Source organism: Rana temporaria, chromosome 5, assembly GCF_905171775.1.
Source record: "Rana temporaria chromosome 5, aRanTem1.1, whole genome shotgun sequence".
Lineage (NCBI taxonomy): Eukaryota > Metazoa > Chordata > Amphibia > Anura > Ranidae > Rana > Rana temporaria.
In genome coordinates this window covers 74,494,503-74,517,462 of record NC_053493.1, presented here as the reverse complement: position 1 = coordinate 74,517,462, position 22,960 = coordinate 74,494,503, and the positions used below count along the sequence as shown (strand labels likewise).

The 22,960-nt window shown below is 42.6% G+C and overlaps 1 protein-coding gene across 1 annotated transcript; it reads left to right on the top strand.

The window, feature by feature from the left end:
- The first annotated feature begins 414 nt into the window (after nucleotides 1–414).
- INSIG1 (insulin induced gene 1) lies at nucleotides 415–21,559 on the top strand. Its single transcript, XM_040352720.1, is given in 8 exon segments — nucleotides 415–580; nucleotides 4,850–5,075; nucleotides 5,077–5,200; nucleotides 8,704–8,768; nucleotides 8,770–8,826; nucleotides 13,187–13,353; nucleotides 15,339–15,438; nucleotides 16,928–21,559. Coding segments are annotated over 7 exon segments (753 nt in total). The 5' UTR covers nucleotides 415–580; nucleotides 4,850–4,865; the 3' UTR covers nucleotides 16,958–21,559.
- The last annotated feature ends 1,401 nt before the right edge of the window (nucleotides 21,560–22,960 follow it).

Sequence of the window (22,960 nt, the reverse complement as noted above, 5' to 3'; positions counted from 1 at the left end):
CTTCCCACAGTAAGCCCCAGTCCTGGCACAGTATGGCTGCCTAATTCTTCTCTGGGTACCCAATCCTGAACCCCACAGTCCTGGTTGGACATCAGGAATGATCTCGTGTGACCGGAAGCGCTCGTGTCCGGGGTCACTGCCCTGAAGGGAAAGGCTCCCAGGATATGGCGGGAAATCCCTCATCCTCCAGCTGTTCCTCACTCCTGCGCGCCCCTGGCACATCCTGCGCGGTCGCCGCCACTTGTTTTGATTTTTTTCCTCCCAGAGAAGGAAGGTGTGTGGTGTGTCGCTACGTCATATGGGCAGCCCGCCGCTGATTGGCTGCTGGCGCCTCACCAGACACGCATGTTGTTTTGGGTCGGGGCCGGTGCGGCTCCCCCCCTTCCTCTGTCTGATTCACTGAGGAGGAGGATGATGGGGGAGGGAGCGGGGCAAAGGAGGACAGAGGAGGAGGACGGCAGCGCAGAGCTACCTGGGGGCGGGAGGAGCCGCACTTCACCCTGAGAGACTCATATTTATAGAGGAGCTCACAGGAGACACTCACTAACCGGACACCTACCGACCTGTGCCCCTCTGACCGGTGAGACCTGAGGAGGGGGGATTGTGCTGCAATAGAAGTGTATGGTTGGGGGCTGTGTGATGCCATATGTCTGGGGGGTGCCATGGTGGCACTGCTGGAATGGGCACTATGCTGCCATATGTCTGGGGGGGGTAATTGTACTGCCTTATCTCTATGGTGGGGTGCAGTACATGGAGTGGGCACTATGCTGCCAAATGTCTGGCGAATGGGGGGGGGGGGGGGGCGGTGTACTGTCCTACCTGTATTGGTGTCATAGTTTGGAGGGGCATGTTACTATTGTGTTGGAATGTAATGGGGGTGCCATGGTGCTGGAGGGGGCACTATGCTGCCAAATGTCTGGTTGGTGAATGGGGGGGTGTACTGTCCTACCTGTATTGGTGTCAGTCATAGTTTGGGGGGAGCATGTTACTATTGTATTGGAATGTCATGGTGGTGGCACAGCTGGAATGGGCACTATGCTGCTGCCATATGTCCGCATAGTGATATATCTGTAATGGGGGGGATCTGCTGACTTAACTGTTTGGGGGGTATACTGCCCCATTGCTATCTATGTTGGGTACGCTGCCTGTGATGATTGGCACTGTGCTGCCATATGTCTGTATAGTGATATATCTGCAAACGGGGGGGGGGGGGGGGGGGGGGGTATTCTGTTACTATAGGTTCTGGTGTTGGGATGCTGTCATATGGCTGTGGGTGATCTATATGTGGTGGGTGTGCTTCTTATATAGCTGTATTGGAGGGGGGGGGGGGGGTGCTGCCACATGTTGCTGGGTTAGGGTGCTGCCATATGTGTGGAGGGTGCTCCATTTGGCAGGAATTGGTGGGGGGGGGGGGGTGGTTGTACTGTCCTATAACTGTACTGTAGTTGGAGTGGTTGTGTTGGAATAATGACAAGGTGGGGGGCATTGTACTGCCAGGTTGGGATGATGGCATTGTTGTAATGGGTTCTGTGCCATATGGATATTCAGTGATATTATTTGGGGGCAGGGGTTTGGGTGATTGTATGGCACAGTATTGGACTAGTACCATACGGCTGGGGTAGGGGGTGGTTTTACCACCATACATTGCTGAGATCTGTGCTTTTCATACACCTATCAGAACCTGTAGAAGCCGATGACAGATCACCTTTTATTGCCCCCTCCCTGGGGGGGGGGGGATTACACATCTTAGTATTCCCTGACATCACCAGAGCAGCTGGACATAAGAGTGACAATTGCCTTCAGCAGGGGGGAGGGGGTCCATGGCCTACTTACCCCAAACTGACGCTAGCTGAGCTCTGATTGGCACACATCACTGCTTTGATAGGAAGTCACTCCCATGGTGGTTGATATGGCTGGCACTAAGTGCCTTATGGGGGGTGATGGCACGGCTTCATTCAGAACCAGCTATGGGGTACGATTGGTCAATCTGCAGCCAGTGAGGTCTACAGAGATCAGTCAGCTACAGGCATGGACCAGATAGGTGCCCCCCCTGATATTATGGGGGTTTTCCCTGAGTGGCAGTGATCCGGTGCTCTCTTCCTTCAGCATGTAGTGAGTGGATAATCTACACCAGGGATCCTCAAACTAGGGCCCTCCAGCTGTTGCGGAACTACACATCCCATGAGGCATTGTAAAACTCTGACATTCACAGACATGACTAGGCATGATGGGAATTGTAGTTCCTGAATAACTGGAGGGCCGTAGTTTGAAGACCCATGATCTACACTGTACTTTACTTTGTTAAAATGTGACAGAGGAGGCAGATCACCTCCATGGACCCCCTATACTCCAAGCAGGGCAGTGTTGAGGTTTTGGAGGGGGTTGGGTAAGGAATGACACAGATCCTCCCAGGACACAGTGTACTGCAGACTACAGGACTCCTTTGTTCCATATCCTAGAGACACAATACATACATTCTGGGGGGATTATTATTGTATATTCATGGCATGCACATTTCAGAGTCTATAAAGTAATGATTAGCGTCCTGTGTCTGGGGATAACGGTCATCACACGGCTTCTTTAGTCCTCCATTGATAAATCGCAATGAATGGAGTTTGGTGTCACAGCGCAGAGATCCCAGTAATGGAATCTATTGATTATCCAGTCACTCCGGAGAGTCGTATTGCTGAATGACTTCACAAACTATGACGCCGGGGGGAGGGGGAGGGGGGAGTTTGGTCATTCATGAGTAGACAGATGGAGACGTGGATATGACAAGTTATCCAGGTTTGCTAAACATTTACCTTTATAAGAGTTTAGTCAGATGGTCATTAACCTTGACTAACCGATGTAACCATTTTATTCATAAATGGGCATATAGAGGCCCGCTCTTATAAATGTTGGTTTGTAAAAGTTTGGGGTCCTCGTAATAAGAAGTGGTGAAGTTGGTTTCCTGCGCACACAGCGCTTGTCCTGTCCAGGTATCAAACAAATACAAATGGCAGATACCTGTTAAAGTAATACTAAAGCCTCAGATTGTTACATTCCTCTTCACCTATTAATCACTGAACAGTTAATTGTTGTTTATAACAAGGCCATTAAACACTCACGTGTACATCATTTTACTGACCCAGCCTCCCGCTTCTTCTGTGCTGCTTTCCTGAACTTCCAGTTGGGGAGCACACACTCTGAATGCAAAATAAGTCTCCTAATTGCCTACCTTATGACTATTTTATAAAAGATTTGTGTAGTACCAGCCATTTGCACAATGCTTAACAAAGTAGAGGCAGAAGTACAGTTGACAATACAGTTGAAATCAAGAGGAATCACAGGGCCCTGCGTGTTATCTAAAGACTACCTGTCCCATCATCCCTAGCACCATTGTGTTGGTGTCCTATTTTCTACAATCTCTGGGCTATCTGTGTTTGTCCAGCTCAGGTGGGCAGCTGAAATATTCTTCATAGGGCCCAGCAAGCAAAGGAGCACCCTTACAGCAGAAATTGGGGCCAGCGATTGGGGGATCAGGTGATAAGGGAGAGTAGAAAAGTAGCCATTTCAGAAGAAGCAGACCATAGTATAAGGCCTACCTCTCTTATCTATCTTGCCAACCATGTACCACGTATGTGTTGGGGTGGGCTTTAGCATCCACATGCTATACATATGTGTTCATGGAGGCTGAGGTTTATGTCCGGAGTTTGCTCCCAGCACTGACTAAGCTGTGAGACAACTACTGGTTTCTGTTTGTGATCGGGAGCTGGCGGGACACACTCCTGATCATGTGACAGCCGATCACATGATCGGGAAGTACTCCCTGCCTCCTTGCATTAAAGGAGTTGTAAAGGCAGAAGGTTTTTTTCTTTCTATCTTAATGCATTAAGATAAAAAAAACTTCAGTGTGTAGCAGCATCCCCCAATTACCTATCTATGCCCCTTCTCTCTCCAGCGATGTCCACGATCCCCTCAGCCATCCAGTACACTCCTCCTGATTGGCATGAGACAGAGCAACTGCGCCATTGGCTCCCGCAGCTGTCAATCAAAGTCAGCCAATCAGGAGAGAGGCTTCGGAGGTCCATGTCTCAATGGACACACAGAGCTCTGACTTGGCTTACGTGCCCCCTGTAGCAAGCTGCTGGCTGAGGGGCACTCCAAGGAGGGAGGGGCTAGGAGCAACAAAGAGGGACCCGAGAAGAGGAGGATCCGGGCTGCTCTTTACAAAACCAACTGTGCAGAGGAGGTAGGTAAGTAAAACAAAAAACAAACACAAGCCTTTACAATCACTTTAAGACCAGGTTGACAGGTCAATGGGAGTGGATGGGAAGAGGGTTGAAGTGGTTACATACACCAAGTGAAGTGTAGTGACTGGCCTCAGGTGATAGAGAGATGAAACCAATCCTCCGACTTAAGTTGTACTGATCTGCAGCCATCTCTCCTTTACCTTTTAAAATGCAGAATTTATAAAACTTGTCTGAGCTGTCAGAAAAAGGAGGCAGAGAGCTCGGTAATGGGGGGGGGGGGGGTCTGTGAGCTGATTGGAGGAACTGACCCCTACCCCCCACCACCCTTTCAGAGGAACAGAGCTGTGGTTATCAATCAGCTGGTCAGAAGTGACTTTATGCTGATAGCAGAGGAATGAAGCGCAAGACAGAAATGACACTCGGTGCTCCCAATTGACACACTATAGAGGGAAATGCTTTGTTCATATTTCATGTCTGATCTTAACAACCACTTTAAATTAAGATAAGCCAATGAATGATAAGGGAAATCGCTCAGAAAAGTTCTACTTTAACTTTACTTTTGGTGATCTAGACCATTGGTTTATATAGATTTTTGTTTTTCTTCTATCCCTCAGCTACCTCCTTAAACAAATGCCAAGACTCGAGGAGCACTGCTGGAGTTGCTCTTGCACCAGAGGGAGAGACAAGAACGACCCAAAGATAAGCCTTTGGCTTGCCAGCAGAATTGGAGAAGCCATGTCCTCCTTAAACTCCCTCATTGCTTTGGCCTACAGCACCTTAGCCAGCAGTGAAGGTCGCAGCCTGATCCGGAGAAGTGTGGTTCTATTTACTGTTGGCGTTTTTTCTTGCCTTGGTGCTTAATCTTCTCCAGGTTCAAAGGCATGTGACGCTATTTCCTGAAGAGGTCATTGCGACAATATTTTCCTCCGCATGGTGGGTGCCTCCTTGCTGCGGCACTGCAGCTGGTAAGTATTTGCACAAAGCAACAGCTGGACAGGCTGTAGTGTATTACTGATGATACAATTGGTAGAATTTTTTTTTTGTGTTCAGTGGTAGTGCTCTTGCTACTAGGCTCTGCAGGAGTTAGAGGAACCTGGCAGGTAAATGAAAGCGAGGGGACAGGAGAAGGTCCTGCTCATAGAAGCTAGATTGTAGCTGTCACTTTTCTGAGTTAAAGGGGTTGTAAAGGTTCGTATTTTTTCACCTTAATGCATCCTATGTATTAAGGTGAAAAAACACTTCGCTGTCATATGCACAGAATACTAGCTCATTATGTGTCACTTATCTGAGATCGAAGCCCCTGAAGTCCGCCTCGGTCCCGTCCAGCACCGCTGCCATGTCCGCTGGATCTTCTTCCTGTTTTCGCTGCTCCGGCGCTGTTATTGGCCGGAGCTGCGATGACGTCACTCCCGCGCATGCGCGAAAACACGGCATTAACCCCGTTAATGCCATTCACGAAAGGGGCACTGCTCAATGCGCCTGCACCGCATGTGCGCCATAGACAGCGGTGACAGTTTTTGTGAAAATATCTCCTTAACCGTACAGGTAAAGGAGATATTTCTTGCATCTACAGGTAAGCCTTAATCCAGGCTTACCTGTAGGTTCAAGTTGTAACAGTGGGTTTACACTGCTTTAACCTTTCAGCATGTCTTTGTAGTGTGGGAGGAAACCCATGCAAGCACAGGGAGAACATGCCCATAGTGTGCTGAATGGGATTTAAACCCGGAATCCCAGTGCTGCAAAGCTGATATTGCTGCCCCTGGTTTTTTATTTTTGGGGTGTCCGTGTTCATCCGCCATGCTGTATAATGCCATTCCAAAAGATATTCACTGATCAGTTCTAGAGTCAGCTGTGTGACTGTCCCTGGGGTCATTGACCTCTTTGAATAACACTGATTTCCATTCGCGTGCATCTGCGCTCATAAGTGCCAAGTGGAAACGTAATACTTTGTTTTCTCTGGAATTGTGTGTGTGTGTGTGTGTGTGTGTGTGTGATGCAAGTGGTCTCTTAAGATCTGCATTAGTTATCTTGGGCACTACTTACCTGCATTGTTAGTAACCTGATCTTGTCACTCTTTGGTGTCCATTTATGAAACTGATCAGCGGTGATCCCAAGGATCACTGCTGATCAGTCCATTAATGACCAAGCCACTACCATGTCCCCCTGCCCAAATGAACATCTTGTGTTTCGGGGGAATTTCTGGTACTGTGATGTCTCACGAGATTCCAGTATCGGGGGCCGTTCTCCACTGTTTGAAGTATTTGTACATCACTTCATAAAAGGAGAAGCGATCTACACCGCTTCATAAACTGGCACGCAGAGGAGAGAGATCTCCTCTGTGAATGCCGGAGAATGGAGCAGTGAACATTTTTCACTGCTTCATAAACACCTTTTGTACAACGTGTTAGGATGCGTCTGTGTGAGAATCCTCCTATAGAAGCTGACATTTTCTTTCCTTCCAGAATTCAGGCTTGTAGTAGAACAGCCAAGTGTAATTTCTTCCTTTCTTCCTTTCTTCCTTCCTTCCATGAAAGCAGTAAGTTGGTACTTCAGGAGTCTGAGGCTGTCAGATTCTTTCTGAGGCTTCTCACACAGGCATTTCAACTTGTGACCACTTCCCTTTATTAGTCCCTTTTTTATAATTGAGTCAGATTGTGTAGTAGTGTGAGCAGGCACTCTATAAAGAATCTGTATCTCTACTAGTAAAGTATTGCTTATTTGCACCAGCCTGCATACTAAAACCTCTGTGTGTTGGTGAATGTTGAATAGGTTGCAATACTTTATTGAAGTGTCACAAAAAGACACTTCATAAAACTTTATGCAACACATCGCTTTGCGGCAACGTGTTGCGCTGTGTGAGAATACAGACACGCTGCACTTGTATGGTGTGGACAGAGGAATTGTTTTCTTTGTGCCCTTTCTTTAAGCCTGTGTGGATCAACACAGCTCAACAGACATGGTGTCAACGAACCCTGTTTTATTTCTTGCAATTACAGCTTATTTTATTGTCTCCATTGATGACTTGTCATATTTGATTATTACTGTAAAATGTTATTCCTTATATAATGTGTAATACATATCAATTGCTAAATCAAGGGTGATCCCTTAAACATCCTTCTACCCTTTTTTAATCTTTAATCAGCTTGCCACCATAGGGCAGTTATCAGGCTGAAACTCAATATGAGGATTAGAGCCGCTGCTCTCTTGACTGCAGACGTCTGCTTGGCATACTCTAGATAGCACATGAAATGTTGTAAGCTCTGAGCCTTGTGATTGGCCACCCCTGAACTGGTGAGCTGCATGCCTCAGACCTCATTGGCTTTCGTGTTTAACATACCACTACTGGGAAAGCGAAAATAAGGAAGTAATCATAGGAGGAGAATTATTGCTTGCCAGCCCTGCCATAAATGTCTCTAGAGACACTGAAAGTGAAAAAAAAGATGTCTGAGACTTTTTTCTCTATTTGCTTGCCTTAATGTTTTAATGTGTTTTTAAATATATAAAAGTATAATATTAAAGTATATGAAACTGAGTATTATTCTGAAAACTATTTTCATATTGATTCATCTGTTTTATATTTATATTCCATATTGAGAGCAGAGATAATTTAACTTAAACCTCTAGTAATGTGAGGCTGATAAAAGCGTATGGCATGCAGCAGTTCAAATAACATAACAAGTCTGCCTAAGTTTAGTTATATTCATATTTTTTTTTTTTTTTTTTTTTTTTAACTGTCCTCATTAAAGGTAACCTGTCATCATCCCCCAAAAAATTGAGGCTCTCTGCTCCTTCTGAGAATACCAGTTGCCTGACTGTCAATTGTTCCAATAGTCTGCATACCAGGCAAATCTCTAGTACTGTGTAGATGGAGGTCATTATGATGCAGGTTTTCTTGGTCGCTTTCTATCTAAAAATATTAATAGAGGCAAGGAGATCATATAAAGAGGATATGGTTTCTACTGCAATAATCCATTAAACCAGCTAGTTGTGTGCAGGCACTTCTAAAATCTTTAATAGCTATCCATTTTATAATAAAGTAAACCTAGTCACTAAAATCTAATTACTTACCATGTTAAGTTTAAAAATTACTTTTGAAATTACATTTTCAAATGAAGTTCTTTGTTCCGTTCTATAGGGTGACAAACAACGCTGTCTTAAATGTGTGCTCGCACTTTGTCACGCTCAGACATGCTTCTCTGTCACCATCAGCAAGTCCCCACTGACCTGTAGCTACCTTTGGAGTAAATGCATATAAAGCAAAAGTAGAGCTGCAGAAAAGGATGGAAGACAAAGTCTTATGTAAACAAGTATATTTTGGGGATTTGGCTTTCATTTGCTGAAACCTATGTACATAAAGACTGTTGGCTTCCATTTAACTTTTCTTTTAATATGTGTTTTAATGCCACTAATTGAAGTAATAATTCGAAGTTCTGGAGCATTTATTTAAGGTTGTGTTTTCTTTTGCAGCCTGTTGTTGGCCTTCTCTATCCTTGCATCGACAGCCATCTTGGGAACCACACAAGTTCAAGAGAGATGGGCCAGCGTCATGGGATGTATAGCAGTTTTCGTCGGCATTAATCATGCTAGTGCAGTATCCTTTTTAACCTGCATAAAAAGAAAAGCCTTTAAACATTGTTTAAACTTGGTGAGAGCGGGTTGGAATGACTACATTTTATACACTCAAGTAACATGGATGCAGAAATTGGGCTGCTTATCAGGTTTTATTGTTGCATATTTAGGTTGAAAAAAGTAATTTTTGTTCAACAAAAAGGGGGGGGGGGAATCCTCAATCAATCATATATTCCCTGGTTAAACAAGCTCTGGTGTTACTTTTTTTATATATTAGTCATTTTATATTCTGTGCCTAGGATCGCATCCAGCTCTTCTAAAATTAAGAATTTATAGGGACTAGTACAAGTGTTCCTCCACTAATTTGCAGTGATGTGGCCCAGTGACAAATCGGATTTCTATTAGTGCCATGCAATCTGTGCAGGCCCTCGGTGGAAGAATAGTCCTGTATGGGTTTTCCTACATGGATGCTGCTTTTCCCCTTAAAGTGGATTTCCACACAAAAATGGAACTTCCACTTTTTGGAATCCCCCGCCCCTCCGGTGTCACATTTTGGCACCTTTTTCATGGGGGAGGAGGGAGCAGTAACCTGTTTAATACAGGTATTTGCTCCCACTTTCAGGCATAGATCACCTCAGGGATTGAAGTGACCTACGCCATTTCCGGTGCCTACTGTCTTCTGGGAGACACACAGGTCCCAGAAGACAGCAGGGACCAGTGAGAATGCGCGACTCGCGCATTTTCAGTAGGGAACCAGGAAGTGAAGCCACAAGGCTTCACTTCTTGATTCCCTTACTGAGGATGGTGGCGATGGACAGATCGGCTTCGACTGTCGACATCGCGGGCGCCCCTGGACAGGTAAGTGTCCATATATTTAAAGTCAGCAGCTGCAGTATTTGTAGCTGCTGGCTTTTAATATATATATATATATATATATTATATAATATATATATATATATATATATATATATATATATATAATATATTTTTTTTATTATTTCTGGTGGATCTCCGCTTTAAAGTGGATGTAAACCCCTTTCATGAAATCTGACCTGGGCACATATATCTGTAGTGTTTACTTGTCTCTCTACAAAGCCCTAGGTCCCGTGTCTTTCTGCTGCTCCGTTCCTCTGTTAGCATGATAATTTCTGACACGGGAGATAAAAGCAGCTTGAAATTTGTGTCGGGGATGGAACTTGGAGATAAGCAGAGAGCTGGTCTATTCACAGCTCTGCAAGTTTCTTCTGCCTATGGGGGGGAGGGTGTCTTTCCTCCAATTGGCTCATACACAGTTTATGCCAAGACTCTCCTCCCACTGCTGAAGCAGGAAGAACATTTTCTAAAGAGTGTAGAAAGCTAAAGACAGTAGATATATATGTAGGGAGATTTGTTTAATCTGTGTGTCTTTTGAGGCTGTTCACTTCACTGGTTATATGTGAGGCATTACAACCACTTAAGGACACCTCACTGTTTATATACACGTCATTTTTTTAAAGATGGATATCTCGTAACTGCAGCAGCCGCTGCCACAACCGAGATATCCATCTTTTTAGTGAGCGGTCCTCTAAACGATAACGGTGGTTGTCCCCCGGCGGATTCGCTGCAAGATCACCGATATCAGCGACGGGAGAGGGGCCCCGCGCCCTCCGCCGCTTACCGGAGCCGGCGGCGGAGGCGATCGGGTCCTTCCTCCTGCTCAGCTGGGATACGAGTGAGGGAAAGATGGCCCCCAACCCGTCTCCCATAGCATAGCAAAACGTCACTTCCGCCCATGCTTGTTAAAGGGACATTTTCTTGTTGTCATTTTTTCAAATGACACTTTTTTTTTTTTTTTTTGCACTTTAGTCTAAATATGGGATCTGAGGTCTTTTTGAACCCAGATCTCATATTTAAGAGTACCTGTCATTCTTTTTTTCTATTTCAAGGGATGTTTACATTCCTTGTAACAGGAATAAAAGTGATTTTTATTTTTTTTTTTTTTTTTTTTATAGTGTAAAAATTAATTAAAAATAAGAAAACAAAAAAATGTTTAAAGCGCCCATCCCGACGAGCTCGCGCACAGAAGCGAACACATACGTGAGTAGCGCCCGCATATGAAAACGGTGTTCAAACCACACATGTGAGGTATCCCTGCAATCGTTCGAGCGAGAGCAACAAGCCCTAGACCTCCTCTGTAACTCAAAAAGATGCAACCTATGGAAATTTTTAAGAGTAAAAGTTTGACGCCATTCCACAAGCGGGCGCAATTTTGAAGCGTGACATGTTGGGTATCATTTTACTCGGCGTAACATTATCTTTCACAATCTAAAAATTAATTGGGCTAACTTTACTGTTTTCAAAAAAGATTTTTTTTTTCCCCCAAAAAAAGTGTGCTTGTAAGACCGCTGCGCAAATACGGTGTGACAAAAAGTATTGCAATGACCGCCATTTTATTCTCTAGGGAGTTAGAAAAAAAATTATATAATGTTTGGGGGTTTTAAGTAATTTTCTAGCAAAAAAAAAACTTTTAATCTTGTAAACACCAAATCTGAAATAACAGGCAAGGTCCTTAACCACTTACCCCCCGGACCATATTGCTGCCCAAAGACCAGAGTACTTTTTGCGATTCGGGACTGCGTCACTTTAACAGACAATTGCGCGGTCGTGCGACGTGGCTCCCAAACAAAATTGGAGTCCTTTTTTTCCCACAAATAGAGCTTTCTTTTGGTGGTATTTGATCACCTCTGTGGTTTTTATTTTTTTGCCCTATAAACAAAAATAAAGCGACAATTTTGAAAAAAATGAATATTTTTGACTTTTGCCATAATAAATATCCCCCAAAAATATATAAAAAACATATTTTTTCCTCAGTTTAGGCCGATACGTATTCTTCTACCTATTTTTCGTAAAATAAAATCGCGATAAGCGTTTATTGATTGGTTTGCGCAAAAGTTATAGCGTTTACAAAATAGGGGGTATTTTTATGTCATTTTTATTATATTTTTTTTTACTAGTAATGGCGGCGATCAGCGATTTTATTTTATTTTTTATTTTTTTTTCGGTATTGCGACATTATGGCGGACACTTTTGACACATTTTTGGGACCATTGGCATTTTTATAGCGATCAGTGCTATAAAAATGCATTGGATTACTATAAAAATGCCACTGGCAGTGAAGGGGTTAACACTAGGGGGCGGGGAAGGGGTTAAGTATGTTCCCTGGGTGTGTTCTTACTGTGGGGGGGGGGGTGGACTGACTAGGGGAAACACTGATCCTCGGTTCATACATTGTATGAACCGAAGATCAGCATTTCCCCTGCTGACAGGACGGGGAGCTGTGTGTTTACACACACAGCTCCTGGTCCCCGCTCTGTAACGAGCGATCGCGTGTGCCCGGCGGCGATCGCGCCTGCCGGGCACACGCACGGGAGTCGGGGGCGCGCCCCTAGTGGCGGCTGAAAGAGCCGACGTAGAATGACGTGCTCTCGCCCAGGAGAGCCAACTTGTCGACGTAGAACTGCGGTGCGCGGTCGGCAAGCAGTTAAAGCGGGGGTTCACCCAAAAATCAACTTTCTGCCATTAGATCCAGCATACTGCTGACATCTGCAGTATGCTGTTTTTTTTATCAGCCTTTGTTATCCGGCTCCGAGCGGGGATTCCTTCCGGGTATAGGCGTTCCTAAGCCAAGCGGAGTTGATTGACGGGCTGCTAAAGCACGTCACACCTTCCGAAAATACTCGAAGTGACAATCGAGTGTTTACGGCGCCTGCGCAGTCAGCTCTACACGGCAGGCGCTGTAAACACCCGAGTGTGACTTCGGGTATTTTTGGAAGGCGTGACGCGCTTTAGCAGCCTGTCAATCCAATCCGCTTGGCTTAGGAACGCCTATTCCCCACAGAAATCCCCGCTCGGAGCCGGATAACAACGGCTGATAAACGATAAGTACAGATGTCAGCAGTATGCTGGATCTAATGGCAGAAAGTTGATTTTTGGCTGAACCCCCAGCTTTAAGTGGTTAAAGCAGGAGGAACCTGTTGGTGTATAAGCAAGCATACCCAGTATATTTATGCATCGTTTTTTTTCTCAGGCATTCAGTCCCTAAGTAGACTTCCAACTTCAGCACATTTAATTTGCAGAATTATCCAGAAGTTCATATAGAAAATATACATACATATACAGAGCAATGCTTAGTTCCTGTTGGGGGGGGAAGGGAAACCCTTTTCCTGTTCTTTTTAGGTAGGTTAGACAGTAGAAGGTTGTTGTCCTTTTGAAAAATATAGAAAATGTTTTTGGGTTGGGTGTGTTTTTTATACGAAACCGAATGTCTAGAATTATTGAAATAATTTTTTGAATTCTTGAATGATATGATGGCGAGTCTTCTCCTTAACATTATACTCCTCCAGAAACTGGATTTTGCAAATAATGTTCAGCTGTCACTAACACTAGCAGCCTTGTCTCTGGGCCTTTGGTGGACCTTTGACCGCTCACGCAGTGGTCTTGGACTAGGAATCACAATAGCCTTTCTTGCAACGCTCATAACACAGTTTCTTGTGTACAACGGAGTGTACCAGTAAGTATCCTCCATGTTGCAACCGTTTATATAATTTTTGTGTGTTGGTTTCCTCTGGAGTTTTGTGATGTGTGCATCTGTTCTGAAAATAAAAATCAGAGTATCTCTAACATAAAAGCACCCTTATGCCACCATGTACACACGATCGGACTTTCCGACAACAATACTTGTCTCAAACTTGTCTTGCATACACACGATCACACAAATGTGATCGGAAATTCCGATCGCTAAGAACGCGGTCACGTACAACACTACGACAAGCCGGGGGAAAATTAAGTTCAATGATTCCAAGAATGCGTAGCATTTTTGTGCGTCGGAATTGCATACAGACGATCAGAATTTCGGACAAGAACTTTTGTTGTTGGAAAAATTGGGAACCGGCTCTCAAACATTTGTTGTTGGAAATTCCGACAGCAAATGTCCGATGGAGCCTACACACGGTCGGATTTTCCGACAACCAGCTCACATCGAACATTTGTTGTTGGAAATTCCGACCGTGTGCATTATACTTAAAGCGGAGCTCCACCCTCAAATCAAACTCTACATCAGGACTTTAAAAAAAAAAATATATATATATATATATATATATATATATATATATATATATATATATATATATATATATTATACTTTCATCGACACTAATACTAAAATTAAAATAAAATAAAGTTTATTGAATACAACAACAATAAAAAATACAGAAATAAAATGGTGATAACAATATACAACGCCAGTATGAAAATCCCCAATGGGGGGATAGCAGAGTGGGTTGAAGGTCACAGTAGTCTCAACTAGTTTTGCAGCATATGCTGCTTCATCAGGAGCATATCTAAAAAAGACCCCGCCAAGTGAGAGCAGCGAGGGCAACCAGACAAAAGTCCTGCGCGGTAGCCATTGGAGGACATATGTGTGGAAGGACCTTGAGAACAAGTGGGTGAGTGATACGTAAAGGGCTCACGGGAGCAGGAACCCAACTGGAACACGTGTTGAGGCACATGTGAATGCAGCAAGTAATGTGGGTAGTGGAAAAAATATGTAAGGAGGGGGACCACTAATGGTCCCGAGTTAGCATCAGGGAAGTGATGCTGACCGATGACACTGAGGGCTGGGTGGAGCCGCAGCAATCCCGGGATTCAGCGTTGAATTTACTGGAAGCAGAGTGGTCCTATTTGTATGTCCTCCACCCAGCGCTGCTGACACGTGAAATATGTCTCTAGCTATACAAAGAGGCAAGCACTTGAACCCCTTAACACTGGGGCGTTTTTCAGGCACTATAGCGTTTAAAAGAAGCTGCATCTGCAATCCCAATGTGAAAACCCGAGTGCTTTCACACTGAGGTGCTGTGCTGGCAGGGCCTTTAAAAAAAAAAAAAAAAAAAAGTCCTGTAAGCTGCTTCTTTGCACCGCTAATAAAGCACCCCTTCCCATTGAGGCACTTTGGTGGTAAAACAAAACAAAAAAACGCTGCAAAGAAACTGCTTACGGGACTTTTTTTTTTTTTTTTCACCACCAAAGCACCTGAAAACACCACAGTGTGAAAGGGTTTTACCAGCATTTTTCGGGCGCTGGCAGTGTGAAAAGGCTCTGAAAGCACTCTGGCTTTCACATTGGGATTACAGATGAGGCTTCCTTCAGGCGCTTTTTTGTTTTAGTGCCAAAGCACCTTAAAAAATGCCCCAGTGTGAAAGGGGTCTTGGAGTTGTGAAAAATGTATGGTGTAAATTTTTGTTGGATCTAAGGTTTATCTGTAGGCCATGCCTGGGGTCTAGGAGTAAGTAAGCACTTTTGGAAATAAAAAGAAATGTGCAAGGACCTTTTTGAGATTCTTTCTTCTTTTACTAATGTTACAATCCTGTATTTATTTTGATTGTGCAAATATGGTAGCGGTAGAATATTTCTGCATCATGACAGCCCAAGCCTGTGTATTGTTGAATCCTATGCAATTTTATTTACTTACTTTAAATATTCTCCTTGTATGTTTTTCAGGTATACCTCCCCAGACTTTCTGTACATCCGTTCCTGGCTGCCATGCATATTCTTCTCTGGAGGCGTGACTGTTGGGAATATAGGACGACAACTAGCAATGGTGTGTGTGTTTTTTTTTTTTTTTTGTTATAGTTCAGTTCTTGCACTGCGCCCTGCGAGTCGCATGAATGCACTTAGTTCTGCAGTCCTGTGACCCAGATTCGGCCAACAATCGAGCTAAAGTTTGCTGTCGGCTGACATCAGAACCGGTTAAGGCTCTGCAGGGATCTCAAGCCAGACACCTAACCAGCAGCTGGCTTAGCCTCTCGGTACACTGCTGAGAGTCTGAGCCCAGACGCTCCCACCCCCTGTGCAGTCCAGCACTCCAGTGAGTGCTGGACTGAGTGTAGGGGCAAAGCAAAAGAGTAGTGACTGACGGTTATCACTCTGCTCAGAGGGGACCCTAAAACTGAGCGATCAGTCATCTTTGACTGCTCATTTCTTGGTGTAGATTGAACGAGGGACAGCTGAAGCATTGATCCCACCTGGGTAAATATGTGTTTTATATACATACACACATATAGGTGCCAAATCTGTGGCCATTTTTGCTCCCCCCTGCTTTCACGCTGACCAGTGTGTTCTGGCATACCACCTGTCAGAAGGCACAATGGGGAAGATCGCCGCACCAACATTGCTTGTGTTGGTACAGTGATCTGTCACCTTCTTCCTTGCCTTCCTTCATCTGATTTTTTTGGATTTTTTTTTTTTTTTTTTTTTTTTTTTTTTTACATGTGTAACATGCTCAAGACTTATTTAGTAGGGAGCATCCAAGAACATCTGGGAATGCATCAACAAAGGAGAATTACAGAGCCTGCTGAAAAGGACAGATGTCTTGCTGCATTACTTACCTGTACAATATAATTCTGCTGTCCAGAAGTTTTAGTGGTTAATTATGATTAAGAATGTGAGAGGTGAGCTGCTTTCTGGCTGTCCCAAAGCAGGTGTGCAGATCAGAAAAAGTAATCGAGCAAGGATGACTTTAATTCCATAGACAATGTATGTTTCTTTTAGTGTCTGTCATTTAAAAAAAAAGCATTCCCCTTCTTTATTTATTTTATCCCCCATCACTACCATATGTACCTGAATCGATCTTGATCTCAGGTCTGGTGGGGTCCTGGATGAGGCTTTTATGCCTAACTGCAGTGTGGTCTGTGGGGGGAGGTTCTGGATCTGGCTACACTTTCTGACAGATTTGAAATTCATTGGCATGTGAAACTATTTTACTGTGTGTAAACTTTAGCTGTGTGTTTAGCAGTTTGTCTGTCTGGAGTTTAGCTTGAAGGAAATTGTTCTTCTTACCTGTAGCGATGGGATGAAGGCTTTTTTAACACACTTTTATCATTTTAAAACTGTGCGACACATTCAAATTTTACTTTCTGAGAATGAGGAGTTCAGACTTCTTCCATTTCCTGCTCACTTTTTTTACTAGGTCATTGAGTTGGATAATTCCAAGACAGAAAGTTCAGAAAGGGGGCAACAGTTGTATCACTTGGTGCAAATTTCCTTTAAATAAAAAACAGACCATTAACTAAATTATTCTTTCTTTGCAGGGTCCCACAGAAAAAGCACATGCTGATTAGATGCATCCAGGAAAAGACCATATTGTAGAAGAATCACGCTGGTGTTGTAAAAGCTTGCATTATGTTACTGAGTAACAATCTGCGAACTTTCCACGTGCAAACACGTTACAAATGTGAAGCCTATTTTCTTCATCGTTTGATTACTACATTTTATGGTATGCAGGACTTTTATTATTGCTCCATGGATTCTTGCACCAGACCATGACTTTTTTGGTGGAGCCAAAATGAGGAAAAAAACAAACTTGTTCAGCAATGCATCTGTTCTTCCATGATTGATGCCGGTTTTGCTAATCTGTCACTTTAGAAGTAGAATTTCAAAGTGTTCTTTTGCATGGTGTAATAAGCTGTTTGCCAGCTTCAAGTACAGGATACCAGTATTATGATTTCATTCTAAGGGGGATGAAAAAAAAAGACATGCCTATTTCAAAGCTTTGCAACAACCATGTCCCATGAAAGCCTCACAAGTGCAAGGTGCTTAAATGGGAGAAGAAGATGAAGTGTAACTAAGTAGGAGTTTGTTATTTATCTAAATGGTAAATAAGGCTGTGGGCAAAAAGTCAGGTGCATCTAATGCCAGTCAAGCTTTGGGTTGACCTCAACATGGCTAAGAATTGGGAAAAACATTTTGTTCATATTTGAAAATGGGCCAATGACCAACTATCCAGAAAAATAAGTATCGGTCTCTGCCCTGTGGCAAATGATTTAGATAATGATTATTCTCATCTTTAAGCCAGTCATGCAATCTTTGGCTCTGTAGCTGCGGTGGACCTACAAAACACAACCTGCCTTCTACCCAAGGCCTTTTAGCAAAGTATCTGGAGTATAAAGGACAGTCTGTGTTGACTGTAGCAGCCAATTGGATCCTTTCTTTCATTCTCTGACAATTTATTTTGGAATGGAGGCGTTGAGTTCTAGAAGGGCTGAAATAGAAATTATGAAGAAAATGCTGCTCTGGGTGCTGACCATGTGTCCGAAGACCTAGGTCAGCAGATTACAATGAATTTGCCTGTCTGAACAGTTCATAAGGGAGACTGGGCAGCATTTTCTCCAGGATACACTGGTATTTTAGCCATTTTAAAGCTCTTTTATTCGTTTGGTCTAGACGAATAAGCAGGAGGTGGTGATCTGTTTGGTTGTTTCATGGCTTTCCCTCTGATACTGCTATCTAAATGCCTTCTGATTCGACTTCTGAGCCCAGAGGCCAAATCGGTGTTTGGAGCTGAATAGTTCAGTATCCATTTGGGCTCAGAGAACCATGATGCACTTTTCTGTGCCTTGCTAAAATGAACGCTGGCTACAGTTTCGGTTGAGGATACTGTAACCCTTGTTCTTCCTATTGCTCCCCTCCCCCCCCCCCCCCCCCCCAGAAGAAGAGCATTGCAACTGGCAGAAGAAATTCGAATAGAACTGATGGTGTGTATCACATGTAGTAGAATTTTGCAGGCCCTATACCTCTCCATGCCATTTATACACAACATTTTTCTGTTGGCAGAAAAATTCATCACAGGGAGAAGAGGAGACCCCCTCTGTCTTTTGTCTTACAGCCTTATTAATATTTGCAGTCTGTGATTGCCTTGTAAAGAGAAAAGTGCATTTGTCACTTCATTAAACATTTTATGTTGTTTTGGATATTCTATAGTGTTTGTGAGCACAAGTTTTCATTGCAATTTATTTAATTACATGCAGTTCAATTATTAGCAAACCTTTAACAATTCTAAGTGCAATGTGTTTAAAATAACGTCAAGGGAATCTGTAGCATGTTTTCTTTTATTGCATCTCCTTATTATTTAAGGGACATTAACAATACTACATTTTGCTTTTGCATAGCTTTCCATGCATGGATCAAAACTACGGTAACTTAGAAACCATCTGTAACAACACAATACGTTGGGTTCCAGGTTACAACCAGTCATTTTCTTCTGTGTAATAAAATCAATGTTTGTGTCCCCTGTTTTTTAATGAGATGATCTTAATGAAAATCCTAGTTTATGTTGGGGGAAATTAATAAAGCGTTAATTATATTGGTGCTGGAAACTGGTGCAAGTGGCACTTTGACAAAGTAGATAAACCTGTTCCAGGTCTGCACCAGTTCAAGAGTAAAACAGAAACTAGCGCCAGTCCCCCACCTAACTAACAAAGGGATCTATTAAGACCGCTTCAGCAGATCTTCACCAGATTGGACCTGTTGTACAGAATGTGAAGTATCTGCTGTCGGCTCACTTGCATATAGACCGGGAGAGCGTATTTTCCTGCCTATATGCCTGCATGTTAACCCTGACAATACAGAGATGACAGCCTTCCTTCCTCACTCTCACCTGAGCTGTAGGGGCAGGCAAATGGAGCCAAAGCAAGTGGCTCCTGCTCCAGTATAGAAAATAGAGCAGATTGCTCTTAATTAACAAGTATGCTTGTGTCCCCTTTGTTTACTAAGGAGCAGGAGCAGTTCAAACTTAGTTTAGTAGTGCAGACTTTATGCCTTTAGCCGACCTTAGATCGTTTTGAGGTTCAGGCTGAATGTGCCCAAGTTGATTGATCAACTTTTGGTACAAGCAGTTCACTGGATTTTACATGCGATTGTCGCTAGTGACTGTTATAGTCACTAGTAATAGTCAAGCGAATTTCTTTCCTGCAACCTGTGGTCTCAGGAAAGAAATTCACTCCATCTGTGGCTGGTCTTTAATCCCCCATGGTATGTGGTGGCCCAGAAATATTAAATCACAAAGCATCGGTTTACAGTTGAGTTGCCTAAATTCAAAAGCTTTCAGACCATAGATGGAACATAATGGATTTCTTATGTTCTATTTCACCCTTTGAAGCTACATATTTGATATTTCAGGGCCCTCGTATATTGGCATTATTTTTTGAATATAGGAGTGTTTTATTTTTTAAATGTGCCAGTTTCCTATCCAAAGGGGGTGGGGCAGCACATTTGTAAGCCTAGCCTGTATATGTAACCCTGCAGGCTGTCAGAAAATCATTTTGGCATGAGCCCATGTCCCTATATGCTAAGTAAATGAGTGTGAAAACCATGTGTCAGAAAATTGCTGTTTCTGGTGGGGTTTTTTTTTCCCCCAACACATAAGACTGCCTTACATTTCATATCTGCTTGCAGTTAAAATAAATAAATGAAAAGAATTGCTAAGAAAATGGAAATGCCATTTAATTAGGGATTCTCCTTTTGTAAGATGGGCCTGATTTCCACAGGCCCAAAGTGAACAGTGGGACCCTCCTCTTGCTGTTATTTACAGTACTTGGAATACTGGAGTCCAACCAGTAAAATAGCAATTCTCTGTCAGCATTTTTATGGTCAAACTGCAATACCAGACTTCACCAGAAGATGATGCTGTCAAAGGCCCCATGTAATTGCAGTGTTTCACAGTCCTGAGGGAGCCTGGAGGAAGCCCCTTGTTATCACACAGGGTGTCCTGATCCAATGTGCTTTTCACATTTTCTTAGGATTCCACCTCAAGCAACTAATTTGATTGACAGTCTTACAGTTCTACATGTCGGCAATAACTTCATTACCTGTAATACTCTTTTATGTCTTTCTGTAATGTTAAAGTTCAGTGTAAAGTACTCCATTTATTGTTTTGTATATGTATTTTATTTTCTTTGAAATTGCCTTTACCTATTTTACTTATGCAAGGAAATCTTGCTTTTGGTTTCCATTCTTGCTGCAAGAGTGATGCAAAATCATTTACTCAACTTGCCAACAATTTATTTTTTATTTTTTTTGTTTAGCTTTTGATATATATATTACTATTAAGTCACTTAATTCACTTAGTACCTACAAGCACACTTGAAATAAACCACTTTAGAGTCTTAAAACCAATGCCTTAAGGCTACAAGGGAATATGCTATTTATTACGTAATTATAAAATTTTACAATGCAAGGTCATAAAAGTAAAGCATTAACTGACTCTACAAATCCTTACATTTTATAGTGTGTGTATATGTTAAGTTCGGTCTTGTTTCGTGACACATTTGAGACACTTTAAAGTTATATTTTTTTCTAGAATATTTTTACCTATTCCATCTTCCATGCCCAGTGAGGTTCAATGGGAACCTTCCTCTTCTTCTTTCTTTTTTTTTTTTTTTTTTTTTTTTTTTTTTTCCCAGTAAGTTCCAAACACGATTGCAGTAAAAAAAAAAGGTCATATGTTTTTTATACAACATCTCACTACCACCCAATGGAGACATTTGGTATTGCAACAGTTTGTCTCTCCATGTAGACAGATATACATTGGCCAAGTATTGGGATTCATACATTTAGTTGAAGAGGACTGGGTAACCCTGCTGTTTGTTGCTTTCATGTTTGATTCCCTTCTACATTTTTCTAAGGACTTTTCCTGATTCAGAAATATAGAGCCAAGTGGTGTATACGGAGTTCAGATTTTTTTTATGTTGCCAACACTTGTAGCAAGTTTGTGAACCAAAGTCAGCCAAGTTGAAAAAGGTAATAAAAATATTGCACTATGCTGGATTTACAAAAATAAATATATATATTTTGATTTAGTTATGAGTTCCTCATGTGTAGGATTTCTGTGGTATGCTTTATAGATGTATATAACTTTTTTTTATTAAAGGTTGTGGATTATTTGACTTTTGCCTCTGTCTAATTGGATGGTTGTGGTGTTCTCAAATGTACTGTATTTGTGTATAGGGGTCCATTCTATATAGGGGTACCTCACTTCCTCTTCATCATGTTCTTGGCAAAGTACGGTATCTTTATTTTTTCTCTCCCACTTAACTTTGGGTTCCTGAGGTCTTGATGCCCAGATGACAAGGCAATAACCAATCCTCAGCACAAGGGTAACATTCTGAGAACCTATAATCTGTAATGAAAATCCAGTGCAAGCTATTTAGTGTTGGTATGGTTGACAGTTTGCGCTGAGATTACTGAATTGGTTTAGATGTTCTTAATTTTAGAGTATTAACATAATGTCCTCTAATGCCTTGTACACATGACTGGTTTTTCAATATTGGTCGTGAAAACCGGTCGTGTGTATGCTCCCTAGCAGTTTTCTCGATGAAAAAACTGCCCGCAAAAAAATTGAAACCGGCTCTTTTTTTCTCGTCGTGTTTCCCGTCTGTCTTTTTCTCGTTGCAAAAAAAAAAAAGGTTGTGTGTGTGTGTTTTTCCGAGGGGGGGTGGGGGGGAAACGTGCATGCTCAGAATCAATTATGCAGCCCAAAGGGTGGGTCCATTTGAAAGGAACTTCCCCCTTTATAGTCCAGTCATACTTCACCGCGCTTTGGTCGGAGTTTTTTTGCATGAACGCGTGTATGCAAGTCAGGCTGGAGAGGAATCACGTCGGGGAAAAACGACTGCTTTTTGCACGTCAGAAAAAACGATGGTGTGTACAAGGCATTAGGACTTTATGGATAAAATGAGAATCACTATCTTTTTTTGCTTGGAATAAAGATCACGATTCTGAAGAACCCCATTCACCCAGCCCCCCCCCCCCCCCCTTTTTTTTTTTTTTTTTTTTTTTTTGTACTCGCTGGTAGCAAGTACTGATGCCTACTGCAACTTTTTTGTTTACACTTCAGCTGTCAGCAATGATAAAAAGCATTGAAAGGTTATTTTACAAATGAAAATGTAAATAAATAAAAAAAATTGAGTTGTTTTTTTCAATGTGAAACATGGAAATATATGTTAAAGGTATAAACCCTTTAATTACTAAAAGCAAACAAAGTTTCTAATAGTTTATAAAATAGAAGTAAATAAAAATCCATCAGGAAACTAATAAATGGAGAAGGGGAATAAGGAGTTAATAAGGCTGATTAGAGTAAATCAAGGGTAATAAGCGGTAGAGGAACAATTACATTTAAATAAAGAATTTGTGAGGTCAGATATTGATGTTGGACAAGACCTGGCTGGTAGTCACTGTTGCAAATTATCGCAAAGGTGCCCAGTAGAGGTCAGGGCTCTGTTCCGGCCACTTGTGTTCTGTCTTCCTGCAGAGGTGTGTAGTCATGCTGGAAAAGAAAAGGGTCTTTC